Below are 18,278 nucleotides of genomic sequence, written 5' to 3'. Positions count from 1 at the left end.
CAACAAGTCTGGGCTCCCAGGTTATATACATAATGTTCATGTACGCAGATTTAGACGTTTTTTCTTTTGCACTTATATGGGTGTCATTTAATTGGTAATCTTGGGATACCACTCCCACACACCCCATAGGATAGTGGGGTTATTGGTGATATTGCCCTCACTAAGAATACTACAGAGCTATACTATGTTTGCTTTTTCCGCATTTTTGTACTGATCGGTGGAGATCTGGAAGACTACAAGTACAGCAAAGACTACTCCACTATCTCCTAAAAGACTCATCGTTGTTTACCTCACGGTACGCATGTTATTGCTCTATTCCACGTTGTATATTTGATATATCACTGAGAGGCGCCCTGCTTGTTCTTCTGTTGCAGTAATCCATTCCGTCCGGATTGACCATCTGGCGTCAGGCTATCGAGGCTGCCACTCTTATAAGAGTCAAGTGTTTTTTATGTATTGTGGATACGGGACTTAATTGTTATATATTATATATATACATATTCCATCTTATTAATTTGAAGTGGTCATGCTGTGGTGATCAGCGCCAGATATATCTTTTATTTGTATATATATATATATATATATATATATATAGATAGATATAGACACCTGTCTGCTGAATATAACACATAGATTAGACTATATATAGTGATATTGATAGCTCAGTTAACACAGACTGCCTATGTCATCAGAGATTGAGCGCTAAAATCCTCCCCCTTTTTGTATTAGAGACTGATTATCTCTGGAATAGCAGCTCTCTTTTATTCTACATATATATGTATGAGTGCTCCGTATACTGAAAAAAGTTGTATATGTAATGTTCTCCATGCATTCCCCCCCAGTTGACTCTTGCCTGACAGCCCTGTTCATCGCACATTTCCGAGGCTCACTCGGTCATTCTTTGCCCTACTTCCCAGAGCAGACGAGCACTCCCCATCCCCCATCAATTCGTTATCCTCATATACATTTAAATAGCTTTGTTCACTTACTGTTTCTGTCACTCTGATTTGTTTTACGCACAGCATTTTGTTATATGTAATGTTACATTGTTTGAATTTTCCTTACTAGTTGCCTTTTTTTCAGCTCTGTCACGCCTGCTCGTGTAATACAATTTTGAGTTTAACACTCTTCCCCCCCCCCCCCAAAAAAACCCCGCAAAACAACCAAAAACAAACCATAATAGAGCTTAGCAAGAGGACAATGGTGTTCATCTAGAGCTTAGCATGTACTGTACTCAAAAATTAAGCTGAAAAACAGTCTCCACTGAGCTCAAACATTTTACCAAAAAGCCAAGTAACTACTACCACACAAAAGATAGTAAATGAATTCAGTAACTACTACTCAACTCTATGAAAGGTTAGACCATTTGCTAGTATTAAAGTGGACTACCTCTAAGTCTATACACCTTCTGAACCTTCTGGAGAGATTTAAAGGGTTGATAGAGGATAAAGTAGGATACAGCATTTTAAACATGCACAGTCATTCTTCTTAGCTTTCCTCCCACAAAATCTAAGTCCACTTAGAAATGTGCATTGATGTGGAAAGCCCTTCAAACTGTAAATACCATGTTGCAGCAATAATATATAAATGTAAATAGTGGATGAGATTTCCTCCTTTGAGTAAGTAGCCATCTTACTCCAAGAGCTACTTTCATCTACTTGAGACTGAAGCACTGGCTTCCCGAGCCCCATGTATGCACCTGTGCTGCTGACGGTAAGCGTGCGGATGTCCATCAGGGTGGAACATTCATTCAGAGTGAGCAGGAAAAATCTGTTCGGATCACTAGATTAGAATTACCTCATTTTGCAAGACTAAGAGCACAGCTGCCTGTAATCTGCTGCTTGTCGCTTAATACTTACTGCCGGCACTCCCCTCTTTATGAGTAAGGGCAGCTGAGCACTCACAGCAACCCACTCAAAACCCTGCTGCCCAACCACTGTGGAAAAAAAGTGAAAATCATAAATGGAATAAAAACAACGCCTTCTTCCAACTTGAATCCCCAACAATTTTCTTAAAAAAAACAAAAAAAAAACCCCAACCAATTTTCTTAATACCTTTTTTGCATTGCCTATACTTCTTTCCATTTTATTTTTTCTTCTCCACTTCCTCCTATAAATTGAGTCACTCTCCGTTCCACCTTTCTCTACCCCTGGCTTACTTGCATATCAGTCAGCTTCACTAGTCCAATTCATTTGATTTTATCTACTGTTACACCAATTCCTCCAAATCTACAAGCATTTATTTTCTCATGCCCTAAATCACCTCCCAGATGACAAAAAACTGCATGTTCCAGTGTAACACTACAACTCACATCAATACACGGGATATCAAGAGACTCTATACATCGGTCCACAGCTAGGAACATGTAAGCAACACAATATTGACCATGACAACCAAGCGTTTGTCATGAAGACTTATCATTGGATCTGTGCATGCTCTGTATTACTGCTACTCCCACACGACGACTTGTAAAAGCACCCACCATGGAAGCCACATACTTGTGGCAAAACATTTTGAAAAATTCCACTACAAACAAAAGTTTGCTTAATTCTTTAATATCTTCTCTTACTTCTGTTTGTTATGGCTTTGAACGCTGCATTACAGGCACATAAAATACACAATTTCAGGATATTTTGACAGGAGTCATCGTAACACATATAGGGGGAAATTCAATTCTAAACAAACATGCGCTAGGTGTCTCTGGAACATTACGGCTAATTGAATCTCCCCCTAAGAAGGAAACATGAAACCTGCAAGGACCACATTCTGAACATGCAGAAACGGTTTGAGCTCAAAGACAGGTTACTTAAGCCTATTGCAATTGACTGCCAAAATCAGCAAACACTACAATGTGAACAGCAAAACTGGCGCAATGTACTTGTAAAGCTTATTGCTATCATACGTTAGGCAACCCTGGTTTCTCATGGACCAGTAGATATGCTTTACACAATGGAATAATTTTGGGAGCTGACTGCATCAGAAAATTTTACAGTGTTATATAAAAATCATGTATTAAATAAATGTATGTATAAAAAGAAGTCACTGAACTGGCAAAATGTGTTAAAGATGTGATAGTACAAAGTGTACAACAAGCCAGTTATTATCCAGTAATGCTAGACTGCCCATGAGAAATAAGCCACATTGAGCAAATGACTGATTTTACGTTTTGTGAAGAACACTGACAGGACCGAAGAACACATTTTAGGCCTTTACTAGTTGAAATCACAACTGGTGAAAGATTGTTGAGACATGATCTTCAAAACAGGATACTTCTGAAAAGCCCCCATGCTTTCTGCAGACCTTACGGTTCCCAGACTTGGGATTTGCTTTTGAGTGATGCATCCTCTACATGCTCTTTTCTTTAGCACTTATTTACACAAATCTTCTGGCACGTGTACATCATGTTTACTGCTTAAGCTGATCAAATTATACCCACACTCTACAATGTTTCAGGATCGTTTAAGTAGTCTGGCTATTTTGTCTGTGGAAATTCATACAGCTAAAAAAAACTATCACTCCAAACAGATTGAAGAATTCAAGTCCAAGAAACCATTTTTAAAAGAACATGTTGCCTCTTAAAAGAGCACTACCAAATAGACAGTACAAATGAACGGAGCTGCTCCTATCGCATAGTGGAGCCCCAGGAACAGCATGCTTGAACGCGTGCTACCGTGCCGACTACACAGTCTGTGGAATGGAGGCGGCACAGACCAATAGTTTCTCTGCTTGCAGCTTCCTTTTGGCTCACAGGGTAACATCACTTTCTGGCAGACTTATTCTGCTGATTAACATAAAAACCTTACGCCACTAAGAGGCTGCTAATAATAAATATGCCCCCAATTGTCAAAGGGAAAATAAACCAGTCATCTTGCTTGTGAACCAGGAAGAGGTTTGAATACAAACTTCTGCCCCTTTGCCCCTCTGGGACCTGGCAGATAACTCCCGCATTAATAAGAGAAGTCATTAACTATGACATAGCCAATCTCTTTACTTTGTCTCGTGGAGAGGTGGAAAAGAAACAGTGAGGTGGCTGATTATGGACGTCTATCATGTAGCTACGTTGCATGAATTCCGTAATCCACTGATCCTGAGCAGAAACCACCCATTGGTTCAGGAACAAAAAGAGACATCCACCGACAACAGCCGCAAGGTGAAGAAGAATCCCGGCAGGTTGCAGGCTTTTCAGGGTTCCTAGACCCTGGACACTTGTTGGAATAGGACAGTCTGCCCCTCTGTGACTGGTCCCTGGACGTGATTGGCTTACCTCTGTAAGACTGCCCCACAGTTTAAAAAGCCACCTTGATATGGTAGACGAAAGGAATCGAAACAAGGTCCTCGTGGCATCTGGACATTAATAGGGAGGAAGAAACTTTTTCCTCCTGTAGCCTGACTTATGATGTTGTATAGCTCTGCTCCTAAAATAACAGAGCTGACATAAGGAAGAGATTCCAAGGACTTTTTGGATTTGTTATCTGCATTCCATGAACACAATCACAGAATTTTTCAATCTGTAACTAATGATGCGGAGATGGAAGAAGACACTAAGGTTGCATTCCGAGCTGCCTCAGATATCCTGAGGCTTCGTTCAGATGTAATGCCAGAGGGAGCAAATCAGAATTCTGTAGACCATCAAAAAGCTAATCTGCCCAGGTCTCTATCTCTCTAGCCACTTGTGTGGAAGAAAGCATGGTCTTCAAAAGAACTTTCTATTTTACGGTGAGTGCTATTTTTACAAGTAGCCGAGCCAGGTACAGAAAGAGTGGTAAGGCATGCAAAGCGTTATAGGTGCATCCACCTTATGGTACCTGTTCCCACTGGGCCACCTCACCTAGCCGAAGTGAAAAGAGGCAAGGTAACCTACGCGGTACAATCAATTTTCTGTCTAGCCATTTCCATGCTGACTAAATGAGATCCGTCAGCTCTTCAGAAGGAGGAAGACAGACTACACACCTCTTCAGCCTCTTTTCCACTTTGGTCTGAATCAGAGACCACTAAAAGGATGAGCAGACTTATGCCTTTTACAGGAAGTCTGAGTTTTCGTGGACTCAAGAAATGTATTTAATTTTCTCTGTACCAATGAAGTAGACCAAGAAACTACCACCTGGATTTGACCCTGGGAATCAAGGAGAGTTGATAGGACAGACTTCCCCTGCAACCTTTGAAGATGTCGTAAGGACAGCTGTCTTAGAAGCCTACACTGATACATTTTGAAGCAGAGTGATAATTGCATCCACTGCAAGTATCTCTGCACAATGGGCACGCAACTGAAATAGCGTTGCCACTGACTGTCCCAATGCAGTTGCCTATGCTGGATCCCCATCTGAGGGATGCCCTTGTGAGCACCCGTCTTAGCCACCTGCATCACAGTCCACACAACCTGACTCAAGATCCTACTATCCTACTATCCTACTATCCACTGGGTTAGTTTGGTTTTACATTTTGCAGAGGTAAAATATTCCACTTAGTTTGTTTTACTTTTGTCAGACATGTTTTTGCAATATTTATGATGCAACAGAAATAAGTAACCTGCAACTCTATATCAATAGTCCCAGTTACACTACACTTATTTAGAAATATATATATATATATATATATATATATTGTACTCCCCAACACAGTAGAAAGAATCTCAACAGTAAGACTATGTGAATGAATTAGTAAACGTATGTAAATATTGTACAGATATCTATTTGTACAGATATGTGCAAGATAAAACTGATGTAAGTTCTCAATCCCTCCAGAACCAGGTCTAGGGCAGAGGTTTGTTTTTTTTGTTTAAACAGAGTCTGAGGTAAAACTGCTCAGGAGTTTGTTTAACTGTCTCCAAAGGTCACTTCTCCTGCACTGGACCCAATGGAGCATACCAATGTGTGTAGGGGGAGCAGTCCTATATGAACATGACATGCTCCTCCTCAGGTTTTAACCACTATATGTAATAGTACTTGTATCTGTCAAGTAGCATATATGTGTCATTATTTAAAACGAAAACAGACAGGCCATAAACAATCACACCACAGAGATAATAGATGATAGAACCACTTTTGTTTTGAGCCTGGCTAATGCCTCAAAACAGTATGGAAATTAATATCTGGTTAATAAAATGAACGTGTCAGAATAATTTAACTGAACACTCATGTAAAATACTGTCAGCATTAACTTTAGAGCCTTCTATAATAAAATTCTAAACTGTAGATAGGTAGGTAAAGATATATATATATATATATATATATATATATATATATATATATATATATATAGATATATATATATATAGATATATATATATATAGAGATATATATATATATATAGAGATATATATATATATATAGAGATATATATATATATATATAGAGATATATATATATATATAGAGATATATATATATATATAGAGATATATATATATATATATAGAGATATATATATATATATAGAGATATATATATATATATAGAGATATATATATATATATAGAGATATATATATATATATATATATAGAGATATATATATATATATAGAGATATATATATATATAGATATATATATATATATATATATATATATATATATATATATTCCCCGGTGGGGTACTTAGCTGCTGAGGACCCAAGTTCTGTATGAGGATAAAGAGGGAGTAATTTAATAGCTGATGTCCCCGTCTTCTGTGAGGGGAGCAGTAAACTGTGCACCTCTCATTTAGGTGTTATGGGGGAGCCTCTCTGCTCTCACTCCCCGCATTGTTTGCTCTCTCATTTTTCTGGCCAGTGAGATCCAAGTTCCCCCCTCCGCCTCAGCGGGGGACATGGTATCTCCCTGTAGTGGCTGGTCACTGATCAGGGCACAACGCTCTATGCCTGAGGCAGCGCGGACCTGTCAGGAGAAATCAGTGTCAGGCTCGTCAACGCTCGGCTGTCGCTGCCTCTTACTGAAGAAATCTTCCAGCGTAACTGAAATGGACGGAGCGATGCTCCATTTAGTTCTATGGGTGTAAGTGCTGTAAAAAAAAATTAAAGCAAAGAAAGGAACAAGTTAGAGACAGATGGAGTTACATATTGCATTTAGGTAGGCCAATTCCAGAGGTCCATCTCTACACATTTGTTCTTTTCATATATTGGCCATTATCCGTACCATCTTGTCTGATCTACTTATTAGGTGCAATTTCTTAGTGTGAAGACATGAACATGGTAAATTCAAAGTGGAATTATGCACTATATTAATCTGATGATATTGTAATATAAATTAAGAACACTATACTAGCAGTTATCCCCATCAGTTTTCTGTGTATTTGATAGTGTATCATACAGTGCAAGTCAAATGATAAAGCTCCACAATCAGCCTTTATGCTTCCTAGAGAGCTAGTACTATGTCCGCCAAAAGAACTTCAGGATGTGAAACCGGATTTGAATTTAAAAGACTATTTAAACACAATAAACAAAAGGGGTAGTCATTGGTCTCATAATATGAGCTAGTTGCAGACATCCTTAAGAGAATCAATCAATATAGAAGCCTGAATGTAAAGTACACGCAACCAATGATAACATACAGATAGTCTCACCTAGGGAGATTTCCTATTAATGCTTCCTCTAAGCAATATATTAAACAAACCATAATAATGTGTAGGAATCCCAGGAGATTGAGGCATTAATGTATACTTCTGCCATCAAAAGCAGTGCTATCTGGCTTGGGTTTACAGCAAGATATAAAAGACAAAAAGTAGGTTGACAACTAGGACATCTAGAGATGTGAACAGAACAGTCAGACGTTGACAAGGTCCCCTCGGAAGTAAAGATTTGTTATCAGCAGGTAGTAAAATGTGAAAAAGCGTAGAGTTAAAGAGCTCATCTGACAGCATTCAACACAATTTCCTCAGGCTCCAAAGAACATTTTCCCTTTCTGCTTACTGCTCACTTCTCAAACCTCATCTTCAAATGTAGGTCAATCTCTGACCAGTGCCTCACCTCCTCTTCATCCCTCCTGTGGCGCTACCCACCGATGGAACCTCCATTGCGTCTACATGAACATATTTACCTGTATCTATGCTGCATTCATTTTTCAAGGGTGAACAGAAATCAAAGAGAGCAGCAAAAGTGGACTAATGTGGAATAGATGGTTCATCTTACTTCCTAATGAAATTGCTTTAGTTTTTACCCATCACGTTATAGCTATCACTTACCTATCAAACTGTACAAACAGGATAAAACAAACAGTGTAAGAACCCAAAAATAAGACTACCTACAGCTCTGAAACATTCATGTAACCCTCAACTGTCACAAGTTTTACTTGGCAGAGATGTGATAACGTACAGATACACTGTCCAGTACTTATTAGGCGCACAGGTAGCCATTCAGATTAAGTGCTCTAAAAAAAGCAAAACATTAATTTAAAGTATGCCATTTCACTACTGCAATTTAGAGAAAACTTCTGTTTGGTTGCTATGTGTTGCAGAATAAGTCTTCATACAGGTGTTCATTTAAGCATAGGCTTAAACCAGACAATTTGAGTCTGCAATTCTGCAATGTAAAATAACAGTGCTTTCACATCCAACACAAATTAAAAAATAAAAATCGTCAAGTACACAGAATACGTCCTGCATTTCTTTCCTACATCTTTGCCCTGTATGCATTATATTTTGGTTTATACAAATTATACATTTTACTATAGTATGTGAGAATTCTTACACATCTGAATCCTTGTCCTCTAGTCATTAGCCAATGTATTATGAGTGTGGAAGATTCATGACTAACAACATAAATGTGCAGTGCTAAGCACCATCCTTAATGCAATGTATTGAAATACTCAACCTCAGTAATCCTCCCAACTACTGTAAAACCAGAGCCTGCCTAAAAAACCAGACATGAGGTGTTTAAATACAAGGTGTGCAACTTGGGACCACACACAGTGATAGAGCTGCTTATATTTCCTAGTTCTTAAAAATTACAAACACTGTTATTAGAGAGAGTTGTACAAAATTATTGTACGGCTGTGATTTCCCACCCTCCCATATCTGTGATTCCCATCACTACCAATAATAATCAGGATATAGTACACACACACACACACACACACACACACACACACACACCTGTCTTATGACTGCTCCTTATGGAAACAAACCATAGGTATTCTGCTATTCAATCGATTTTAGAACACGACTGATAAAGGAACAGTAGGAGATGGATGTACAAAGTGAAATATTTAATATGTGGATAGACGTGAAGGAAAACAACTCATTTCACAAGGCTATTACCATGGTCAAAAGCCCAGTAATCATTTATTATGAGAATAAGAGTGATAGAATTATTATTTTTTTAAAAAACATTTTACCTACATATTTCAATTTCATTCAAAAGACATTTCAATGATAACATGGATTCATTAAACAAATTGATAAAGGGACCTGCACTTGGCTGGGTTGAAAACATATCTACATCTCCTCAATAAAGACATGGAAATAATGTTATGTGCATTAATGTCTACGCCAATTACAATTGTTTTGTCGTTGTTGCCCATCTCTGCTATTTTGGACTTCATTAGCGAGCCACATGTCTGAGATTTCAGTACTCTATATATTTACACTTACCATTTCTACTATTCGTTAAATACATGACAGTTCTAAGGGCTCATAGAAGATTTGACGCATTTTAGAGAAACCCTTTAATAAAGTGAAAATAAATTACAATACATACATCTGAGTTTGAGTTTTAGTATTAAACATATGAATAGATGGGAGTTTTAAATAAATGTTTTGCCACAAATGTTGATCTGATTTCAGCTGCCTAAAGGCTGCCATGATAAATTTACTCAAAGTACTGAATATATTGTAGTTGGTAACACAAATAGTGATCCTAATAAAAATCTTATGAGGAATGAGTCATTTCTAGTCACCATAGTGTAAGCGATGGCTATAAGGCAGATATGTCTGTACAATGACCCGCATATGCTCTGCAGACTGCAGGTAACTGCAAGCTTAGATACTATGCTGTATGCTTCCTGATCCTGAAGTGTGGACTGGATAGAGCTTGCATGGACAATGCTCATCTAGCTCAGTGAGGCTGCTGTGCTTAGATAATAAGTGATCTTACTGCTAGGAAGCATCAACAGGTGGTGCAGTGAACCCAATCTGTGTACAGTATATCAGCTGACTCTGCTAGCAGTGACATATCTAGTACGAGAACTCCATGTTTAATATATCCTTACCACACACACATACCTCTCCCATATAACCCTTAATATTTTGTTGTCCCTAGGATTCAAGGAGTTTAGAAAACTCAGAAAGTGCATACATTTTATATATACTAATATATATCTTTTAATTGCCACACACTTAAAAAGTGGCTGCACACTTCACAGATTAAACAATTACAATCTATCGGCTCACACCTAATATAGTTCATAACTCCTTCAAGAAAGAGAAAATAGAACAAGGTCTTTAAAAACAATTTATGTTCATTTTACATAAATACATATAGATATAAATAATAGGCGAGGCATTTGCCTGTGAAGAAGATCAGTATTGACAATGGACAGGTTAACATACTGGAAGCCTATTCATACTGGAATCAGTTTCAGCACATTGAACACTTAGCAGAAAGAAACAAGGTCTCGGTTAGCTAGACTAACTAGGTGGAAGCATAATGCATGTGTGTTAATCAAGAGAATGGCTTTGATGAGGTGTTGGCTGAACAAACATGCTGAACATTCCATGCAGATTTGAGAGTTCTATGACTGTCAGACAGCCCATGCATGGAGCAAAGAGTGACTAGGAAACAAATATATTAAATTCCATACCCCTGCGTTTAATAGATTTGGCGTGGAGACTGATGATAGACTGCCAGAGCTGTCATCCTAATGAGAAAAACAGAATTCAAGCCTTAGTGACGCATATAAAAACACATGTGAAACACTAAACAGAAATGGAATGAAAATTAAATATTCAATATAATGAATAAATTCAAAAATCAAACATTTTAGTCATACTTACCCAATAATACAATTATATAATGTAAGGAATATTTTTAAAATACAGACCTTAAAACTACATCTACAGTCATGACCAAAAGTTTTGAGAATGACACAGGTATTGCTTTTCACAAAGTTTGCTGCTTGCATGTTTTCAGATCTTTTTGTCAGATGTTGCTATGGTATACTGAAGTAAAATTACAAGCATTTCATAAGTGTCAAAGGCTGTTTTTGACAATTACATTAAGGTTAATCAAAGAGTCAATATTTGCAGTGTTGACACTTGTTTTTGAAGACCTCTGCAATTCGTGGTGATATACTGTTAATCAATCTGGGCCACATGACTGACTGATGGCCGCCCATTCTTGTCTAATCAATGCTTAGAGTTTGTCAGAATTTGTGGGTTTTTGTTTGTCCACCCACCTCATGAGGATTGACCACAAGTTCTCAATGGTATTTGAGTCTGCAATTCTGCAATGTAAAATAATAGTGCTTTCACATCCAACACAAATAAAATAAAAAAATAAAAATAAAAATGGTATTAAGGTCTGGGAAGTTTCCTAGCTATGGACCCAAAATTTCAATGTTTTGATCCCCAAGCCACTTCGTTATCACTTTTGCCTTATGGCAAGGTGCTCCATCATGCTGGGAAAGGCATTGTTCGTCACCAAACTGTTCTTGGATGGTTGGGAGAAGTTACTCTTGGAGGATGTTTTGGTACCATTCTTTATTCCTGACTGTGTTCTTAGGCAAAATTCTGAGTGAGCCCACTCCCTTGGCTAAGAAGCAACCCCACACATGAATGGTCGCAGAATACTTTACTGTTGGCATGACACAGGACTGATGGTAGCGCTTACTTTTCCAGATCTCCCAAAAGTCTTTGCATCACTGTGCGTGCAGATGCACTCACAACTGCCTGCTGCCATTCCTGAGCAAGCTCTCCACTGGTGGTGCTCTGATCCCCCAGCTGAATGAACTTTAGGAGATGGTCCTGGCGCTTGCTGAACGTTCTTGGGTGCCCTGAAGCCTTCCTCACAACTATTGAACCTCTTCCCTTGAAGTTCTTGATGATCCGAAAAAGGGTTGATTTAGGTGCAATCTTACTAACAGCAATATCCTTGCCTGTGAAGTCCTTTTTGTGCACAACAATGATGACTCCACGTGTTTCCTTGCAGATAATCATGGTTAACAGAGGAAGAGCAATGATTCCAAGCACCACTGTCCTTTTAAATTTTCCAGTCTATTATTCTAATTCAATCAGCATGACTGAGTGATCTCCAACCTCGTACTCGTCTCGCCTGCGTTAACGAGAAAATCACTGACCTAATGTCAGTTGGTCCTTTTGTGGCAGGGCTGAAAATGCAGTGGAAATGTTTTTGGGATAAAGTTCATTGTCATGGCAAAAAGGGACTTTGAAATTAATTGCAATTCATCTGGTCACTCTTCATGACATTCTAGAGGATATGCAAATTGCCATCATAAAAATTGAGGCAGTAGACTGTGAAAAATAATATTTGTATCATTCTCAAAACGTTTGGCCATGACTGTACATATCTGACATGAGATTAAATGTGCAGACCTTTGTTATGCAATACCTCTATCAAATAAGGTCTGTCCAACGGATTTCTTCTGGACAACATGAGGCCCTCCAAAACTTACTTGGCCCTTTTGTTTCTTGACAACAGTCTTGTCTGTATGTAATATAAACATATTATTGAGTCTACAACCCCTTAGTGATAACATCATTGTTTTATGAAGATGCATGTATAGCACTGTCCCTGACCATAAAATAGGTGATCACTGAAAGCAGACTTATTTCCTACACCCAATCATGTTCAGTAGAGTCACCTGTCATGGTGCCAAAACTGGATACAAACTGGTAGAATGGGTATTCTCTTGCAGTAGCTGAAAATTACCTCTACATAAGTAGAACATTGGTAAGATCCCATCTATAGCAAGTTTGCAGGTTGTAAGAATTTGTAATAAGTTTAAAGAGTACTTTGCTGAAGGTCCATCCCCGGGACTCCCAACAAAACTTAGCAGGGTCGCAGTATGCACATATAACTGGAACCTCGGCTGAACCTCGTAAGGACTGCTCGTCTCCCTCAGTAGCAGGAGAGATCTAACACAGCAGTTTTACATCAAAGCCTCTGTGTCAGATGTGTCTGGCGAGAGTCAAGCCGTGCTGAATGTGGTCAGCACAGGTTCCCGACTATATGCAAGCACTGGGGCTCTGCTGAAGAACAGCAAGGGTCCTAGGGAAGAGATCCCAAAGTTCAATTTCTGGGACAGGTGCGGAGCAATTAAAATGGGAAATCACTTTAAGGGACAAGACACAACAGAGGCCTAATTTAACATGCCCCAATGGTGCTTGTTCAGTGAACGGTAACTAAACCTAATATATGGTTCATTGATCCCTGCAGCAAAGCGACTGTGAATTAAGGTATCTTTAATAAAATTGATACAAATGGGAGTGGGGGGTATATTAAGGAGGTATTAATCCCTATTACATGATTATATGGCTCACTTGACAAAGGTACTGTGCAAATATCAGCATATGCAGTTCATAGGTGATGAAAGAAGCAGGACATTCTTTATGCCGCCATATACTTAGCAGTGCTGGGGTAGACATTCACCGAAATGTTGTGCTTCTATCAAGTGCTAGGTACAAGTTGTATATTCTGGCTGCAGTATGGTGCACATCAAGTCAAAGCATGTTACACAAATTTTAGGAATGACCTTTTGGGCATAAATTTGCCCAGATAGGTACAAAATCGAATTACTAAACTCAGGTCCTTAAGTAAGGTCACGTTACAAGATTTCCTGACATGTTGTTATCCATCACCTCACAGCTATGATTGCGATGTGTACAATTATCCCCTGCTATGCAGGTGCTCTAAATGCATCAATTTATCAAGCAACTTCTGCAACATGGCCCCATCCAGTTATTACACAATTTATAAACAATAAGAAACCAGTGTATATTTACATCAATTCTGATATTTTCCATTAAACTTAGCCTGTCATTTTCTTATAATACTATTACAGAGAGGGAAGGACAGCAAACAGGGTTAGCGTAGTCAGAGAGCCTATCAACAGCAGAACGCAATATATTCAAACGCTTATGTTTTTGGCTGTTACTTTTTTTTTTACCTAAACAGGTTAATCCATCATTCGCAATTATCTGAAGACAAACATATATAGACTTCTATTGGTGGGACTGAATAAGCCAATATTTACAATTCATTCTTGAAAACGGGTTGGGTACGTTTTCATGATGCTGACAAATCCGACAGCCTTAAGTCCTACAAAAGAAAAACGATTTTTGAAAAACACGACTGCAATCTAAGCAGACTTACCTGAACACCGAACATGCAGCTTTCCGAAGGAACCGCCATGCCCACAGCCAAGGATTCCGAACACACAGAATTTCGGCACTTCAGTTTAACGTCGGTGTGACTGACATCAATGTTCATTTAAAGTGGCAATGTGTGGACCCGGTCCATTTTAAATGAACATTGATGTCAGTCACACCAACTGAAGTGCCGGAGTCCTGTGTGTTCGAAATCCCTGGGTGTCAGCATGGCGGTTCCTTTGGAAAGCTGCACGTTCGGTGTTCAGGGAAGACTGTTTAGACTGCAATTGTTTTTTTCTCAAATCGTTTTTCTTTTTAATTTAAGGACCACAACACTTTAAATGTAGATGCCTTGTGTAGAAGCACTACACATAACACACATTCATTGGAAAAGGTATTTGAAAGGCTTAGATATTTTTATTCAGAGCCCCAAATGGCCTGTAACAAAACAGTTTATACTGAACTACATCGTTAGGCCAGATACAATGTCAAACCATTCAGATTGCATCACAGACTTACAATTAAACCTTTGTGAATGCAAAAGTTTTATCCTTTCAAATTAGATCAAGCTGTAGTTTTAGCAGGATGGCCTGATGATCTTCATTACATACAGTTATTATATTGACTCCACTGCAAAATATTAACAAACAGTCAATGGTCAATGTATTCACTGAGGTGTAATATAAAATGGTGATACAGTAATAGACATATTTCACTGAAGTGTTGCCGATGTGAAAGTCAAGGCTAGAACAGGTAAAATCTTTAATCTCTCCACAAACGTGTTCTATCTATCCTTCAGGAAGTCTATGTGGGACCAAACTTGGAATTTGAGATTTCTCATACTCGTCAACAGAGCATTGACAAACTGTCTGCACTTAATACACTTCTGCGCCAGACTGCAAAAGGCACTTAAATTACAACTGAAAGGACATGCTGCTTAGCAGAGTCAGATCAACAAGCCTTCAAAACTTCATAGCCTCCATTATATGTCAAGAAATAGTATGATGTTGACATTACAACTAAGGTGCCTAATGTTGTACAGCATTTAGAAATACTTAGAAACTCTAACTTTGTTTTACTTGCTCCCCTTTCAGCATTTATTACAAAGAGAAAATTAGCTGAGCAACTACTACCAACATTACCCAGATCATATGATTATCTGCCATTTAAAAAAAAAAAACAAAAAAAAAAACAGGCAATCTTTAGTAATCCTGATCCATATTGGATTATTAAGCCATATGACTATGGCATGACTGAACACAACTACTGGTCCAAGAACTGCAGGAATCAAGGAAGGTTGGCTAAATTATTGCTGGTTGCATAAAATGGACATTTATAGCTAAGACAATCTTATTTTTTCCTCTGTGCACCTGACCATACGGCAGTTTCTCTTCTCGCTATTCATACTTCGGCTTTAGTTTTTCTGCGTCTTGTAGCTGGGGAAAGCAGTATGGGGAGCGTGTAGTCACATGAACACAAGTATGCTGTCCGAGGTGAACACTTTTCTGACATAACCATTTTAAGATAAATCCTGTTGATTAAGCAGTTAAAGAAAAAGCATCCACACACAAAGTAAATCACACACCTACTAAATAAATTAAGGAAACAAAATAATCCCCAACCCCATAAGAAAGTACAAAGCAATATAAATAACTATATATACACACACACACACAGACTCAACACTCAATAATATTTATAGAAAAAAAAAGTGTCAAGAAAGAGGGTCATTAGTTTAAAACTCCAAGTTCATATCAATTTAAGTATATAGCACCACCTAACTTACCTTCTATCATTTTGCAGATGCGCTCCTCCCTGTAAATACAGTCTGGCTCTTCCATGGTTTCCTCTTGCTCCCAGGAGAGCCCCAACCAATAACATTGTTACAATGTAAATAATGTTTACATTGTAACAATGTTTGCTACAAAGTTACAATGTTTGCTGCTCCGTTCTCCATCCTCCACGTCCTCTGGTTCTGACGACGCCTACCACTCTGGTCTCCAGCCTCTACATCGCCGACACTTACTGCCTGGAGTCCTGCTGATCCTCCACAGCCCGCTGCTCCGGTCCTGACGCTGTCTCCAGCTGTTCCACGCCCCGACGGAAGCTGCTCTCCATGCTGTTGCCTTCTCTCCGCTGCTTTGTGGCCCTTCTGCTCCTGCCTGCTGTCTCTGCGTCCGGCTGCGGCCTCGTCCTGCTCTTCTCTCCAGAACTCTCCCCGCCTGCTGCCCACTACCAGCCTTATTTCGGTCTGTACGCCTGCCAGCCTCCCTGGATGCCTCTGTGCCCTTCTCCCAGGAGGCCACTGGGTCTCCACTGGTCACTATATCCTGGCCTCCTTACTAGGGTACCTCTGGTTGCCTCATCCCTCCTACCTGTCCCTCCCCCCCAGCCTTTGTCTCATCTCCCCCTGTCCACATACTCTGCCTTGCCACCCCCACACTTCGGGCCCCTACCGATTCCTATTGGACCCACCGGATCTCTGTATCCTCCTGATCACTGGTCCCACCTCTCTTGCGTCTACCTGTGATCTGTCTGGACTCACCTGTTCCCGTGTTCTCCTTCCTCCGTGCCTGGTACCGGCTCTCTGTAGCCCTCCTTTACTGCTATTACCATGTGTTTCATTTTGATTTACCATAAATCTATCCTAACCTTTATTTTAATTTTTACTTCACCTTATATTGTTTTCTGTTTTACTCTGTTCCATAGTCCTAATTTACTGTTTTTACTCTGCTCTGTTAGTCCTAAATTTGCTCTGGTCCATTATGGTCTGCCTTTTGCTGCCCTCATCTCTGTGTTACTCCCTTACCCCTCCTCCTGCCTCCTCTGCCCATTTCTCTCGCTCCCCGTCAACCTGTCTCACCATGCCGCCCCGCTCCTTTTCTATACTCATCCTCTCTCCCCTAGCCCATCTCTCACCGTCCCCCTCGCTCCATCAACATCTCCCCACTTCCCTCCCTCCCCTTCTCATGTGCCCTCTGGAACTCCAGGTACATCCTTAACAAACTGTCCTCCATCCATGACCTCTTCCTCTCCAACTCTCTGAACCTTCCTGCCATCACTGAAACCTTGCTTACTTCTTCTGATACCGCCTCACCTGCCGCTCTCTCCTATGGGGACCTCTCCTTCACCCACTCCACCAGACCGGATGAGTGTCCGGGAGGTGGAGTGGGCCTCCTCCTATCCCCTAGCAGCACTTTTCTGGTCATTCCCACTGTACCTTCCTTCTTTCTCCTCCTTTGAAGTACACTCCATCCATCTCTTCTCCCCCATCCACCACATGTGTCTGTCATCCACCTTCCCCCTGGCCCCACCTCCCTTTTCTTTGACAACTTTGCTGCCTGGCTCCCCCACTACCTTTCCTCTGACCTTCCCTCCATCATACTTGGCGACTTTAACATCCCTTGACATTAACAACTGCTCTGACCCTGTCACCATCAAACTTCTCGCACTTTCCACCTCCCTAGGCCTCACTCAGTGGACCGTTTCCCCCACCCACTGTCTAGGTCACTCCCTTGACCTTGTCTTCTCTCATCTCTGCCATCTCTCAGACTTCTCCAACTCTCAATACCTACTCTCTTACCACCATCTCCTCTCCTTCACTCAGGCCTCCTCCCCTGCTCCCACCTCGCCTAAAGCTACCCTCACTAGGCGCAATCTTTATGCTATTGACCCTACCGCTTTCTCCTCCTCTATCGAAACCCTCCTATTACCTCTCCCTGGCCTGCCCTGACCAGGCATCCTCGCTCTACATCTACTCCCTCACTATTGCCCTGGACGCTGTCGTCCGGCCTCTTCTATCTGCCGGCGCAGCCTCATTCCCCAAGCCTGCAAATCCAAACTCACCCGCTTCCTCCAAAAGTCCTCTCGCACTGCTGAACGCCTCTGGAGGAAATCTCGTTCCCTGGCTGACTTCCTTCGATTTAAATTTATCCTCTCCTCATTCTGCTCTGCCCTCTCTA

The 18,278-nt window shown here is 40.1% G+C and overlaps 1 protein-coding gene across 2 annotated transcripts in view; it reads right to left on the bottom strand.

Moving 5' to 3' along the window:
* Nucleotides 1-18,278, bottom strand: part of TBC1D12 (TBC1 domain family member 12) — a 79,651-nt gene that overhangs the window by 35,447 nt on the left and 25,926 nt on the right. Inside the window, exon 3 of one of the 2 annotated variants that reach the window (XM_075216431.1) lies at nt 10,791-10,847. The exons of the other annotated variant lie outside the window; for it this stretch is intronic. Within the exon in view, the coding sequence (XP_075072532.1) occupies nt 10,791-10,847 (57 nt within the window). The remainder of the gene's footprint in view (nt 1-10,790; nt 10,848-18,278) is intronic. 2 annotated transcript variants of the gene reach the window in all.

This window comes from Mixophyes fleayi, chromosome 6 (genome assembly GCF_038048845.1).
Source record: "Mixophyes fleayi isolate aMixFle1 chromosome 6, aMixFle1.hap1, whole genome shotgun sequence".
Lineage (NCBI taxonomy): Eukaryota > Metazoa > Chordata > Amphibia > Anura > Limnodynastidae > Mixophyes > Mixophyes fleayi.
This window is presented reverse-complemented; position numbering and strand designations above follow the sequence as displayed.